Genomic DNA, 12,651 nt, shown 5'->3' with positions numbered 1-12,651 from the left:
TTGGACCTTTGTTTTTTAGCAGTCAGTCTTGGGAACTGGTGTCAAAATAAAATACAAAAAACCGAACTGCTGCCACTGAGTCAATGCTCACTCACAGCGACCCTACAGGACAGGGTAGAACTACCCCTGTGGATTTCTGAGACTGTCTCTCTTTACAGGAATAGAAAGCGTGGGCTTTCTCCTGAGGAGCAGCCAGTGGTTTCAAACTGCTGACTCTGTGGTTCGCAGTCCAACACTTAATCACTTTGCCACGGAAACAAAGGCCTTCCAAGTATCAGGCCAAGACAATCCTGTGGATCACAACAGCCCAGGAGGTGACCTAGGATAGGAATGGTGTCAGACCCAGACGCTGGGGTCTGCTCTACAGCAGCTGCCACAGGCAGACTCCACTGCTTGTTACCTGTTTTGACTCTGCACCCAATACCAATTCTCCCATTGTCACGGAAGTTGTTCCTGTTGTGTTTCATAAGAGGCATAGAAAGGAAATCCTTAAAAACCACCAGGACAATGAGGAGAATGTTTGGCTCATAAAATAAAACCTACGTTCTCTAGCTTCATGGAGCCCTGATGGGGCAGTGTATTAAAGGCTGGGCTGGTGTTCCAGCCCCCCAGGCACTCTGCAGGAGGAGGAGGCTGGCTGTCTGCTCCCGCAAAGACGTCGTTTCAGAAACCCTAAAGGAGGCTCCCGTCTGTGCGACTGGGTTCTCACGAGTCAGGACCGACTCACTGGCACTGGATTTGGCTGTATCCCAGCTTCAGTGTGGCAAAGCTCTACAGAGGGAGTCCTAAGAGGACCGAAACCAGCAAAAGGGCTAATATGTGGGGAGCTTCAAAACACTGGTGGGAAAGTTGAATTACAAAATAACGGAACCTTCCCCGACGTTCTGAAGCCCCCTCCTGTGTGCCACCATGTGCAAGCAGAAACAAGGATGGTGACTGAGCTCACGGAGTTTACAACTATTCTATCTGTGTGTGAGAGACACACAACTACCACAAACATACATGAGCAATTATCTCATCAAGTCATAGCACCTGTGTTTCTTGCTGCCGCATTCCCAGTACCCGGGACAGTGCCTGGCACCCAGCAGGCACCCAGTGAACGTCCGTTCAAAGAAAGCACCAAGGGGAGAAAGACAAGCAGGCCTTACCGGCGTTTTCATCCCTCCACCATCCTTTCCTAGGCCCTCTCCTTTTTTCCAGCCCATCTTCTCCAACATCTTGCGGCCTTTGTTGCTGTCAGTAATTTCACTTTAAGAAAAAGTAAGATAATGTATTTTTAAAAAAGCATTTGGATGACTGATGAAGCATTAATACATTTTAAAAGAGCTTTAGAAAACCGTTAGGCTTTACGTAAATGAAGGTGAAGATACACAAATGCTGTTCCACTCCTACATGTACACCTAACAGAAAAGCAGGCACACGTGCACCTGACAATCTGTAAAGGAATACTTCTGCAGCAAAAATGGCCACAAACTGAAAACAAGCAGATGTCTAAGCGGTAACACAGACTGACTGATATATTCACACAACAGGGTATTCTATAGCAACAAAAATGGACTACACCTATCAAAATAATGTTGACCCAAAGAAGACAACCCAAAAGAGATATGGAATCATTTCACGTATTTATTTACAAATAAGAGACATTAGTTTATGGCTGTTAAAAGTCCTGACTTTTACCTTGTGTACTTGAAAGCCTTAAAGACCCCAGACGCAGTATCTTTTTTGGGGGGCTATATCTTTTGATAGTGGGCACCATACCATCAGCTCTCTTCACCACATTTGCTTCTGCACACTTTTGTCTTCAGTGATCGTGTCGGGAAGGTGAGCATCATGGAATGCCAATTTAATAAAACAAAGTGTTCTTGAATTCAGTAAGTACTTGAGTGGAGGTCCAATGTCCATTTGCTGCCTTAATACTAAACGTATAAATATATACACATAGATCTATTTCCCTACCATCCTATATAAATATATTTACATATATAGATGCCTGTATTTAGACCTCTATAAATGCCCTTTGCCTCCTAGTTCTTTCCTATATTTCCTTTTACTTTCCACTTGTCCCACTATCATGCTCAGCTTTCATTTGGGTTTCAAAAATTTCTCTCAGTTACATTGCCCTTGCTGAATCTCTACCAGGCAGTCCTCTCATACACTCCTTGCCACTAATTTCGTATCACTTGTTGCTCCCTTGTCCCTGGGTTGGTCACCATCAACTTCTTTCCCCTGCCTCCCCCTCTGTCTTGTCCCCGCCGGAACTATGGGTCCCATTGTTTTCTCCTCCAGACTAGTCATTTGGCCTATCTTATCTAGATCTAGCCCAGAAGCAACAATGTCCACATGGAAGAAGCACACCAGCTTGTGTGACCACAAGGTGTAGAAGAGACCATGTATCAGGCATCAAAGAACAAAAAATCCTATCAGTGGGTACCCACCTTCCCGATCACTGAAGACGAAGGTGTGCACAAGCAAATGTGGTGAAAAAAACTTCTGGGGTCTTAAAGGCTTGAAGGCAAACAAGCAGCCATCTAGCTCAGAAGCAACGAAGAACACACCAGCCTGTGTACCACGAGGTATGGTAGGGATCAGGTATCAGGCATCAAAGAACAAAAAATCATATCATTATAAATGAGAGTGAGTGCAGAGTGGAGACCCAAAGCCCATCTGTAGGCAACTGAATACCTCCTTACAGAAGGGTCTTGGGAGGAGATGAGCCAGTCAGGGTGCAGGGTAGAAATGATGAAACATATAATTTTCCTCTAGTTCTTAACTGCTCCCCCCTCCACACACACAATCATGATCCCAGTTCTACCTTACAAATCTGGGCAGACCAGAGGATGTACACAGGTACAGATAGGAACTGCAAACACAGGGAATCCAGGGCAGATGATTCTTTCAGGACCAGTAGTGAGTCGTGGGAGAGTGGTGGGAAGGTGGAGTGGAAAGGGGGAACCGACACAAAGATCTATATATAACCTCCTCCCTGGGGGATGGACAACAGAAACGTGGGTGAAGGGAGACGTCGAGCAGGGTAAGATATGACAAAACAATAAAAACATAAATTATCATGGGTTCATGAGGGAGCGGGGAGGGAGGGGAAAATGAGGAGCTGATATCAAGGGCTCAAGTGGAAAGCAAATGTTTTCAGAATGATGGCAACACATGTACAAATGTGCTTAACACAATGGATGTATGTATGGATTGTGATTAGAGTTGTAGGAGCCCCCAATAAAATGATTTAAAAAATATCAGGTTACCTTTGAGGAGAGAGGGAGTGATGGGAAAAGGGGTGCACAGGAGAAGAGGATCCTGTGGTGCTAACTTTAATTTTGTGACACGTCACTGAGCTAGACACTTCTGATGTGTATAATTTCCTGTCTGCTAGGCTGGTGAGTCCATTCCGACTCACAGAGATTGCAGGCGACAGGCCTGTTTGTACAGGTGTTCCTAGACAGTGGTCTGCACAGACGCTTCCTGCCATGTCTTTCTCCTTCAGAGCACTGGGTGGACTGGTCAGTGCTTATTGGTTTGTGCCACCAGCTATACATTAAAAAGGCGAAAACAAAAACACACTGTCTGCATTTTGTCTTAGGCTTTAAGTGCTGCTAATTGAGGGGTGTTTTCATTTGATGTCCTATCACTGTATTCTCAATTCTACGTAATTTGTTAAACTGGTTATTCTCATTTTTTCTTTCTGCATTCTAGTTTAACTCACAGGCAGTCTTCATTCTCCAATAAGAAATGCAAAAAAATATTAGACTAAAAAAGTCACAAGTATATCCAGTGTACTGTATTGCATCAACTCTGACTCCAGTGATTGTAAAATACACCACTTATTTTATGTACCAAGAAGAAAAAATTGCGCCCATTTATCATTATAAAATGCCATCAATTTCAGGGATATTAAAATGTTTTTTTATATTGCATTTTAAAATAAATGACATGAAACTTAATTAAAATTTTATAATTAGTTATCTGTTCTGTCTGACAGATTTAATTTTAATTAAATCCAGAATTAATATTCTGTAAAGAAAAAAAGCTAATGTATGATTAGACACAAACATGATCGTGGCACAAGTCTCAAGATCACATTGTGGTGGTTTTTCAAGAACACGTTATAATTAAGAGAGAAAAAACATAAGTGAGAAAAATAGTACTTATGGTCACCTAAAGTATTAGAGTATTAAAAAGTTTTTACTTATTTAGTTTTTACTGATAGCTAATAAAAAACTATCAGTTGATACCAATTCTTACTAGCCTAGCTTACTAGAAAATCTCGACTATAGATGTCAACTCAAATTAATGGCTACAGTGATACACATAGAGATGTGGTTACGTAAGTGCATACCAGTGTCTGTTCAGCAATTTTCAAGAGAATGAAGGAATTGTGATATTAGACAAAGGCGTAAACACGCTGATTGCCCTCAACCATGCATTACTGAACGTCAGAGACCACAGAATGGAACACGATGCTCGAAGCAGTTGTCGACGAGTACTCACGAGTGAACAGATGCAGGCGCGTCATCTCTGTGGAACGTCCCTTCACTCCCAATCTGCCCCCTCCGCTTTCCAGCTCTGTCTTTGTATTTGGGATTCTTTAATGCCTTTTCCTCTTCGTAGTCGGTATTCTTCACAAACACAAAATACCCATCAAGGAAGGGAGTTGATGAAGAAAAATGTCGTTTCTGCATACTTAATTAGTAAATATGGTTCCATGTGGCTTATATAAACAACAGTATCAATCAAGCCATAATATAAACCAAGATCCTTATGTTGTTGACTTATTTTTATTCTCTACTTTAAAATTAATATTTCAAGTTGAATCACACATAAACATGAATTGTAAAAAGAAAATACGGTGGGATCTTCGTGGACTTTAACTTAATGCATACTCATTTTCATTTGTGTTATTAATATTCAAAGAAATATGAAGGGGCTTAAAAATGTTCATGGAAAAAATAGAACTGAATGACAAGGCAATTTTCCCACGAACTTTTTGAAGCTCCTGAACAGGCAAAACCCCTAGGGTTGGGGAAAAAATCCATTTTCACCTGTTTTTTTCAAAGGTTAGAACAGAAAGAATGAGAGAATTTAAGAGAAGGCTTTGGAAAGCAATCTAAAGGGCGCCCTTTGCTAGTCTAAAAGGACAGTCATTTCAATTTTTCTCCATGAAACAAAGTTCCAAAGGACCCAAAGTAGTTTGATACTGCCTTGGGGAAGGGAAAACTTGTGGTTTTTAATAAACAACAGAAAGAAAGAAAGAATCCAAATCTAAGAATAATAGCTTTTCTACATCGTTCGTGACTCAAATAGTTGAGAGTGCCATGTGTGTGAGGCCTCAGGTCAGTCACGTCAGGTGGTGGAGCCGACACTTACCCGCCCCCACGAGGGACGGCACACACACCCTTCAGCGTGAGACAGCCTGACTAGGTCAGCAATAAAGGCATACATACTCCCGCTGTGGCAGGGACACAGAAGAAACCATGACAGCAAACTCACCGCTGTGAGCAGAATCTGATGCAGGACACAGAACTGCCCCCTAAGGGTTTCTAAGGCTATAGAACTTTATGAAAGTGGACAAACTTTCTCCTACAGAGTAGCTACTGGGTTCAAACAGCTGACCTTTCGGTTTGCAACCCAATGCTTTGACCACTGCACCACCACCAATGGATGGCTCCTTGGCACAAAAGGACCCAAACCCTATCCGCTGCATCCCATTGTTTCTGACTCACAGCAACCCTTTGGGGCAGAGCAGAACTGCTCCCCGGGGGCTTCCGAGGCTGTAAATCTTCTCAGCATTCTCCAATGGAGGGGCTGCTTGGTGGCTTCAAACTGCCATCTGGTGACTCGCAGCCCAATGAGTAACCACCAATGCCACCAGGGCTCCTTGGGCACAGAAGAGAGTCAATCCAGCTGGGAGCTTTCAGACAAAGCTTCCCTTCCACCTCATCATTATGTGACCTTTACATAAGGGTACATATGACAGTCACCCAGAGAGAATCTGTAGCCTGACAGAGCAAGTTAAGGTAAAACTACTGCCAATGAGTCAATTCTGACTCATGGCAACCCTACAGTACAGGACAGACCTGTCCTTGTGGGTTTCTGAGACAATAACTGTTTAGGGGGTAGAAAGCCTCATCTTTCTCCAGTGGAGCAGTTGGTGTCATTTGAACTGCTGATCTGGCAGTTAGCAACCAAATTCATAACCACTACATCACCAGGGCTCCTCATTTAAAGTAAGCAACACATGATTTTATACTTTATACTTATAAAACATTAGAAAAATACCCTAACAGTTTTCCTCCATGAAAATCTTACAAAAATGTTGTTATAGTTTGGAAAAAAACGTTTTATCGTCTCTTTATATAAAACTCCCCCACTGCCATCAAGTCAATTCCAACTCACAGGGACCCTATACATGATTTCTAAGGCTATAAATTCTTATGGGAGCAGACAGCTTCATCTCCCTAACAACTAATGATATTGAACATCTGTGTACCTTCTTTGGTGAAGTCTGTTCAAATCATCTGCACATTTAAAAACTGAGTTTTCTCATTAACTAGTTTAGAGAGTTCTTTGTACATTATCAAATATATGATTACTTGTTTTAAGACAAGTCTTTAAGAATACAGATGCTTTTCTTTCTGATAGCCAGGCATCTCTGCTTTCTTCACCACACTCTGTCCTAACACCCATACCTTCAGTGATCTCTGCATGAGGACTAGAATTGAGTAGGGCAATATCATAAGAAATAATTATTCTTAGCTTAGGGCTATGCTTAAGTGTGGCCCCAAATCTATTTACATAAGGGGGTACCCCCAAAAAACACCCTGGAAAAAAGCGTGGTATAAGAGCTCCGCTCCACCTAGCTTAAGTCCGGCTTTGGGGGGGTACTCCCTCATATATCCAAAGTAACTGAAAACAGGGACTAAGACACATGCACCTGAGTGCTTAGAAGAGTGTTATTCACGATAGTCAAAATCTGGAAACAACCCAAATATCAATTAAAAGTTGAATGCATAAATGAAATGTGATATATTCATGCAAGGGAACATTAACCAGCCACATGGAGGAATGAAGTTTGATACATAATATGGATGAACCCTAAAAACATGCTAAGTGAAGTAAGTCTGACAGGAAAGGGCTTCTACTTATATGTAAAATCTAGAACAGACAAACTCATAGACACAAAGTGTAATTAGAGGTTAGCAGAGACTGCGTGTCGGGGGAATGGGTAGCTTAGCTCTTGCTTAATGAGCACAGAGCCTGTGTGGGATGATGAACTCGCTTTGGAAGAAGTCGGTGGTGATTAATGTAATTGATGCCACTGAACTCGTACATTTAAATGGAAAATTTTCTTATACATGTTTTATCCATAAAAAATACTATCTAACCTTAAATATGATGAACTTTGACTTTTTACATATGTTATGAGGTATGAATCAAAGTTCACTTTCTAAAAAACAAAGTTAACTTTCTGTTCCCATCTGTTGAAACAGACTATCCTTTTGACACTAAAATCCCCTTTGCGCCTTTGTTCAAATCAGCTGCTCAATTTTTTTCCTTTCTCTGGAGTCACTATTCATTACGTTGATCTAAGTGCCTATCTTTATGCTAATTAGGGCAGCGTCTTAATTACACAAGCTTTACAATTAGTCCTAATATAACTAGGTAATATTAGTTGTCCAGCTATGCTCTTTAAAAGTATTCTTTTAATGTAGGTTTTTCAAAGGCAGAAATAGTTATTCAAAAATAAGGAATTATTAATAGGTAAATTAATTTTTCTCCTCTAATTTTAACAGCTGTTATCTTACAAATATTGGAACAGTAAATAACTAATAAAGATGACATAAATTTCAAAACTATCAGAAGGCATTTTTACTCAAAACCAGATGTATACTTTAACACGGGAAGCATTATTTAACATTCTTACCTGCAAACCATATTTTACTCGTATTTTCTTTAATTCTTTTCTTCTTTCCAACTCTTTTTCCTCCTTACTTAGTGCTGGACCAACTAAATTAAAAAAAAAAAGAAATTTAGTTTACGAAAAACACACTAACCTGATAAAATTTTGTAGAAATAATAATTTTTAAAGTAACAAATAGCATGAATGGTCCATGTGATGACTGCCCAGGAGTTCAAACAAACATGAATACAAGAGGATTCTGGGATGTGAAGATGCTATCAGCATTCTGAGAATCAACCCTATTGGAAGAAAGTAGGCCAAATCCACAATCTAATGGATTCGAGAAAAATTACAGGACAGACTGAAAGATGAACACTAAGCAGCTCAATTTTTCAAACAGATCAATGTTTTCAACATTATTACTATACTAGAATCCCATGTGCAGAAATATTGAAAGGTATGTGAAAGAAAAAAATCACAGAATACTAGGTTCATGTTATCATAATATACCATATTCATTTTATAATCTGAGAAAACAGAGACATTTCTACTAGAAATAAAGGAGGGGATGCTGTGAACACTATCTGCTCCTAGTTCAAAATTATCTGTTTAAATTTTAGGAGCTGTAGCTGGGTGGACTGAAGGCAGCATATAAACTTCTTACAGTCTTATTTATTACAGAAAGTAACAGCCAATTTATCAAAATGAATTTTATGAAGGACAACAAACACATCAGTCAATAACCCTGACTGCCTTGGCCCATCATTTCCCAAGTGAACACAGCATTAGAACAGAGCTGTGCATGGTGTCTGGCAGTCAATGAATACATCAGAAGAGAGAACCGAGCCTTGTGATAACGGTGTCAGTCAGGCTGTTGAAGGACCACTGCAGAGCTGCTTTAAGAGCTATGAAGCTGGGTTGGCAAAAACAAGCTAACAAGTACCCTTTCCTGCCAGAATGTAACCTCAGACTCTAATATCACAGAGCTATATTATCGTATGGAAACATTAACTACACTAAAACCTGAGAAAATCAGCAGCTGCGTACAGTGGACACCTGTCAGCACAGGAGATGGATGACATGGAAGTGGTGACCCTGCACCTGTCAAAGGTGAAAATGCTGAGCCAAAGGGAAACGCGGTAGACCAGGTGAGCTCCAGCTCCCAGGATTCATGGAAGAGTCATAATCAACTTCCCTAGGTCACAACTCCAAATCCATGTCACTTGACAAATAGTCTAACTGGCAACATACACTCAAATAAATGTATCTCATTATACTATCAATTAGATACTGGCGGAAAGCTTTGTAAGAATATCTCTCTACAGAGTATTATTTGGATTAGATATGCAGCTGGTGTCTAAAATAGTTTATAATACTCAAGTGAATTAGAGAAAAAAAGGAATCACACCAGCACAGTCTAATATCAGACATACCAAAAGATTCGTCTTTCTTATCAAGGCGCAGGTGAGCTCTAACCTGCCCTGGCTCACAGCCATCACAGGTATCACTGCCAGGGTGAATGTGAAAGGACAGTACGGTCTCTCCTATTTTCACTTCATCTCCATGCTCAAGTACGTATGGATCACATTTCGTTTTTGGCTACAGGGAAAGACAGTACAAGATAGTTTTAATATAGAACTGTAATTTTGTGTCCACTCTAAGTCATGTCTCTTCATAACAATTTTTAGTGATAGATCCACATTGTCTAAACATGCCTAAACTCCCACAACTTCACAGACAATCCATAGAAAATGCTCTACGATCAGAGAAGAGAGGTAAACTGGGCATTTCATAACTGGCATCTTATCAAGTCTACCTATTTCTCTGTCTCAAGGCGCAATGCTACTAGAAATGCCTAATACTTCAAATAACACTTTTATTACCAAACAGTAGCCTGTTATAAAGATAAAGCGCTAAAGGAAAGCAATATCGTGTTATTTTGCATATACTATGCCCACATGCCTGTAACCCACACAGTGCTCACGGGAAGCTATGTGAGGGGACTGTGTGGGTTGTAATTAAACATCTACTGCATGGTCTCTGCATTAAAAAGACATGGTACAGGTACAGCTCTCCCTCTTTTCCCTTGGTAATTCAGTTCTTTTTCACTGCTGATGATAATTATAAGGCCCTCTCCTTTGAGCACTACAAAAGGAGAGAGACACAGCTCTTCCCTCAAGGAGTCTCCAAGTCAGCAACATTCCCATTAAAACAAATCTTAAGAGACAAAGTCTGAGTAGGTCTAAGATGCACCGAGAGCTCAGAACAAGGCCCAGGTATATAATCTGAAGTCAAAACTCAACAGTGAACCGTCCCTTTCTGGGACTTCCCTTCCAAGTAGCACATTAGTCCAGTTAAGTGATATCTATACTAATGGCTTAAAAAAATGAAACATTTCAACTTTTAAATCTATGCAGATACTATTTATGTACTCACCTGAAGTATCTGTTTTCCGTTAACAATTGTGCCGTTTTGACTGCCTTGATCCACGAGGACATAACTTTGCAAGTCATGGTCAAAATGAATTTCTGCATGGAACTTAGAAAAAGAGATGGTGGAACTATAAAGCATTTTTCTTTTTTAAAAACGATGTCCAATTTCTTTAAGATAATATGTGGCGAACTATTAACTTTAATAGTTTTAATACCTTTCCCCCTAAACACAAAAATGAGATTCTGATAGAAATGAGACTAGAGAATCTAAATGGAAAAGTCACTAGAATTGTCATGAATTTAGTACATGTACTGTTTTCTACTTCTTTAACATGGTTGTGATTATGTCTGATTTTTACTCCCTGCCCAATGTACATACAGGTATGCATCACTTAACATCCATATGGACCTTGTCTGACTACATATATACCTGTGGGCCCAGGTATCTGAGTGCCAAGATGTCACTTGTTTCAAGGTGGCAGCCTGACATCGGCGTGGCTTCTGTGAGCAGCCCAGAAGCCTCCTTCTCTGAGGCATGGAGGCCCAGGCCCAAATTCCCACCCCTCACCCCCACCCCGCTCATGAGACTTGACAGAACTAGTTCCCATACTTTGCCTGGTGTGGTTATGTCGGGTGGCAATGGGAAGGTATGTTATCTTGGGTGCCCCAGCCCTGACTAGGGAGCCCTTGGCCCCTCGGGTCACACATTTCCTCCTCAGGCAGGTCCCCTGTGCTCTGCCATGTCTTAGCATAGAAACTGGCTATAGTCGGGCAGGCCTCAGTGGCGCCTTGGCCTGAGGGATGTGGCAGGGGCTGACAGGGCCCTGTGCTACGCTTACAGCCCTTGGGCCAGTGGTCCCAGGAGTCCAGTGTTCCAGACACAGGTGTCCACACAATGTTCAAAGCACACAAATCCTAGTTCACTGGACGCATAATGGATATAAAGCAACATATACCTCTATTTTCCCATATCATTAAAATTCTTCTTAATATAAAAGGTAATGTTTCAGGCTAACTTCTCAGAGAATTTTCTAGATTTTCAATATTTAGGTCCCATCACTCCTTGTTTGTTTTCCACACTGTCTATATTGCTGTAACACATTACATGCTGTCTCTTCATAGGTGTATGTCACACAAGTTTATCACACAGTACAGAGTGTTTTGCACTGGGCATATCCACAGCATGAATGTATTTAATTGAATAAAGACTTATAGAAACATTTAATTAAAAATGGCACCTCTACAAAATGCTGTTAGGCATGTAAAATGGTATAGATATTTTAGAAAACAAAACCCCAAAGCCTAACAACCCAGTTTATCACAGGACACTCCTGGGTATATACCCAAGGGAAGTAAATACATCCACATGACAAGCTGTGAACGAAAGCAGTACTATTCGTAAGTGAAAAGTAGAAAAACTCAAATGTACATCAATTGACAGATTAAGATAATGAATCATGGGTATATAATGGAATATTATTTGGCAAGAAAAACGAGGTGCTGCTCCATGCTACAACATAGATGAATCTTAAAATGATCGGTGAAAGAAGCCAGCTGAACATCATCATCATCAAGCTTGAGTTGGAATCAATAAAGTGGCAGTGAGTTGACTGTGAGCAAGATATTGAATGATACAAGAAACACACACACACACACACACACGCGCGCGCGCGAGTCCCTGTCCCAAACAGAGCTGGCTGATGTTCCACCACTTTCAAGAGGTAGACTATAATCAAGGACAAATGGTCAGGAAGAAGTCCAAGTTGCACTGACGATATTAGTGAAAACTAGGATCCAGGACTAATCAGAATTCTAACTGATGCAGTCCTGGAAGCACTCACTCATCTATGGCAAGATGGCACCTAACAACAACAACAAAGCAGTTAGGTAAATATACATCTTGATAGCTAAAACTTTAGCGCTTCAAAGACGTTAGTGAGTAGATTCTGTGAATATATTCTCTCGCACTATCAGAGTCAACTCTGACTGTTGGGGACCTATCGGGTGGGGCAGAACATCCACTATGGGTTTCTGACACGGTAACTCCTTTTACAGAAGGAGAGCCTCAGCTTTCTCCCACAGAGCAGCCGGTGTTTTCAAACTGCTGACCTTAAGGTTACGCAGTAGTCTAATGTGTAACAGCTACACCACCGGGGTTCCCCAGTGAATATACTACACCCCTGTAAACCTATATAAGTCAACTTTCACCAATTTTGCTGTATTTGTCTTAGCTATTTAAAAGAAATATTACCTCTCTCTGATCCCTCCCCTAGCATTTTGATACACACCTTGAAGGACACCTTTCTC

At 40.9% G+C, this 12,651-nt stretch overlaps 1 protein-coding gene across 1 annotated transcript in view; it reads right to left on the bottom strand.

Annotated features, from left to right (window-relative positions):
* Positions 1 to 12,651, bottom strand: part of AGGF1 (angiogenic factor with G-patch and FHA domains 1) — a 42,299-nt gene that overhangs the window by 3,378 nt on the left and 26,270 nt on the right. Inside the window, exons 9-13 of the mRNA XM_075541197.1 lie at positions 10,349 to 10,450; positions 9,346 to 9,511; positions 7,937 to 8,019; positions 4,504 to 4,631; positions 1,149 to 1,248 (exon numbers count right to left, since the gene is read on the bottom strand). Coding sequence (XP_075397312.1) covers positions 1,149 to 1,248; positions 4,504 to 4,631; positions 7,937 to 8,019; positions 9,346 to 9,511; positions 10,349 to 10,450 — 579 coding nt within the window. The remainder of the gene's footprint in view (positions 1 to 1,148; positions 1,249 to 4,503; positions 4,632 to 7,936; positions 8,020 to 9,345; positions 9,512 to 10,348; positions 10,451 to 12,651) is intronic.

The sequence above is a fragment of the Tenrec ecaudatus genome, chromosome 2 (assembly GCF_050624435.1).
Source record: "Tenrec ecaudatus isolate mTenEca1 chromosome 2, mTenEca1.hap1, whole genome shotgun sequence".
Taxonomy (NCBI): domain Eukaryota; kingdom Metazoa; phylum Chordata; class Mammalia; order Afrosoricida; family Tenrecidae; genus Tenrec; species Tenrec ecaudatus.
Note: the sequence above shows the minus strand (reverse complement) of the source record. Positions and strands in the feature narration are given on the sequence as shown.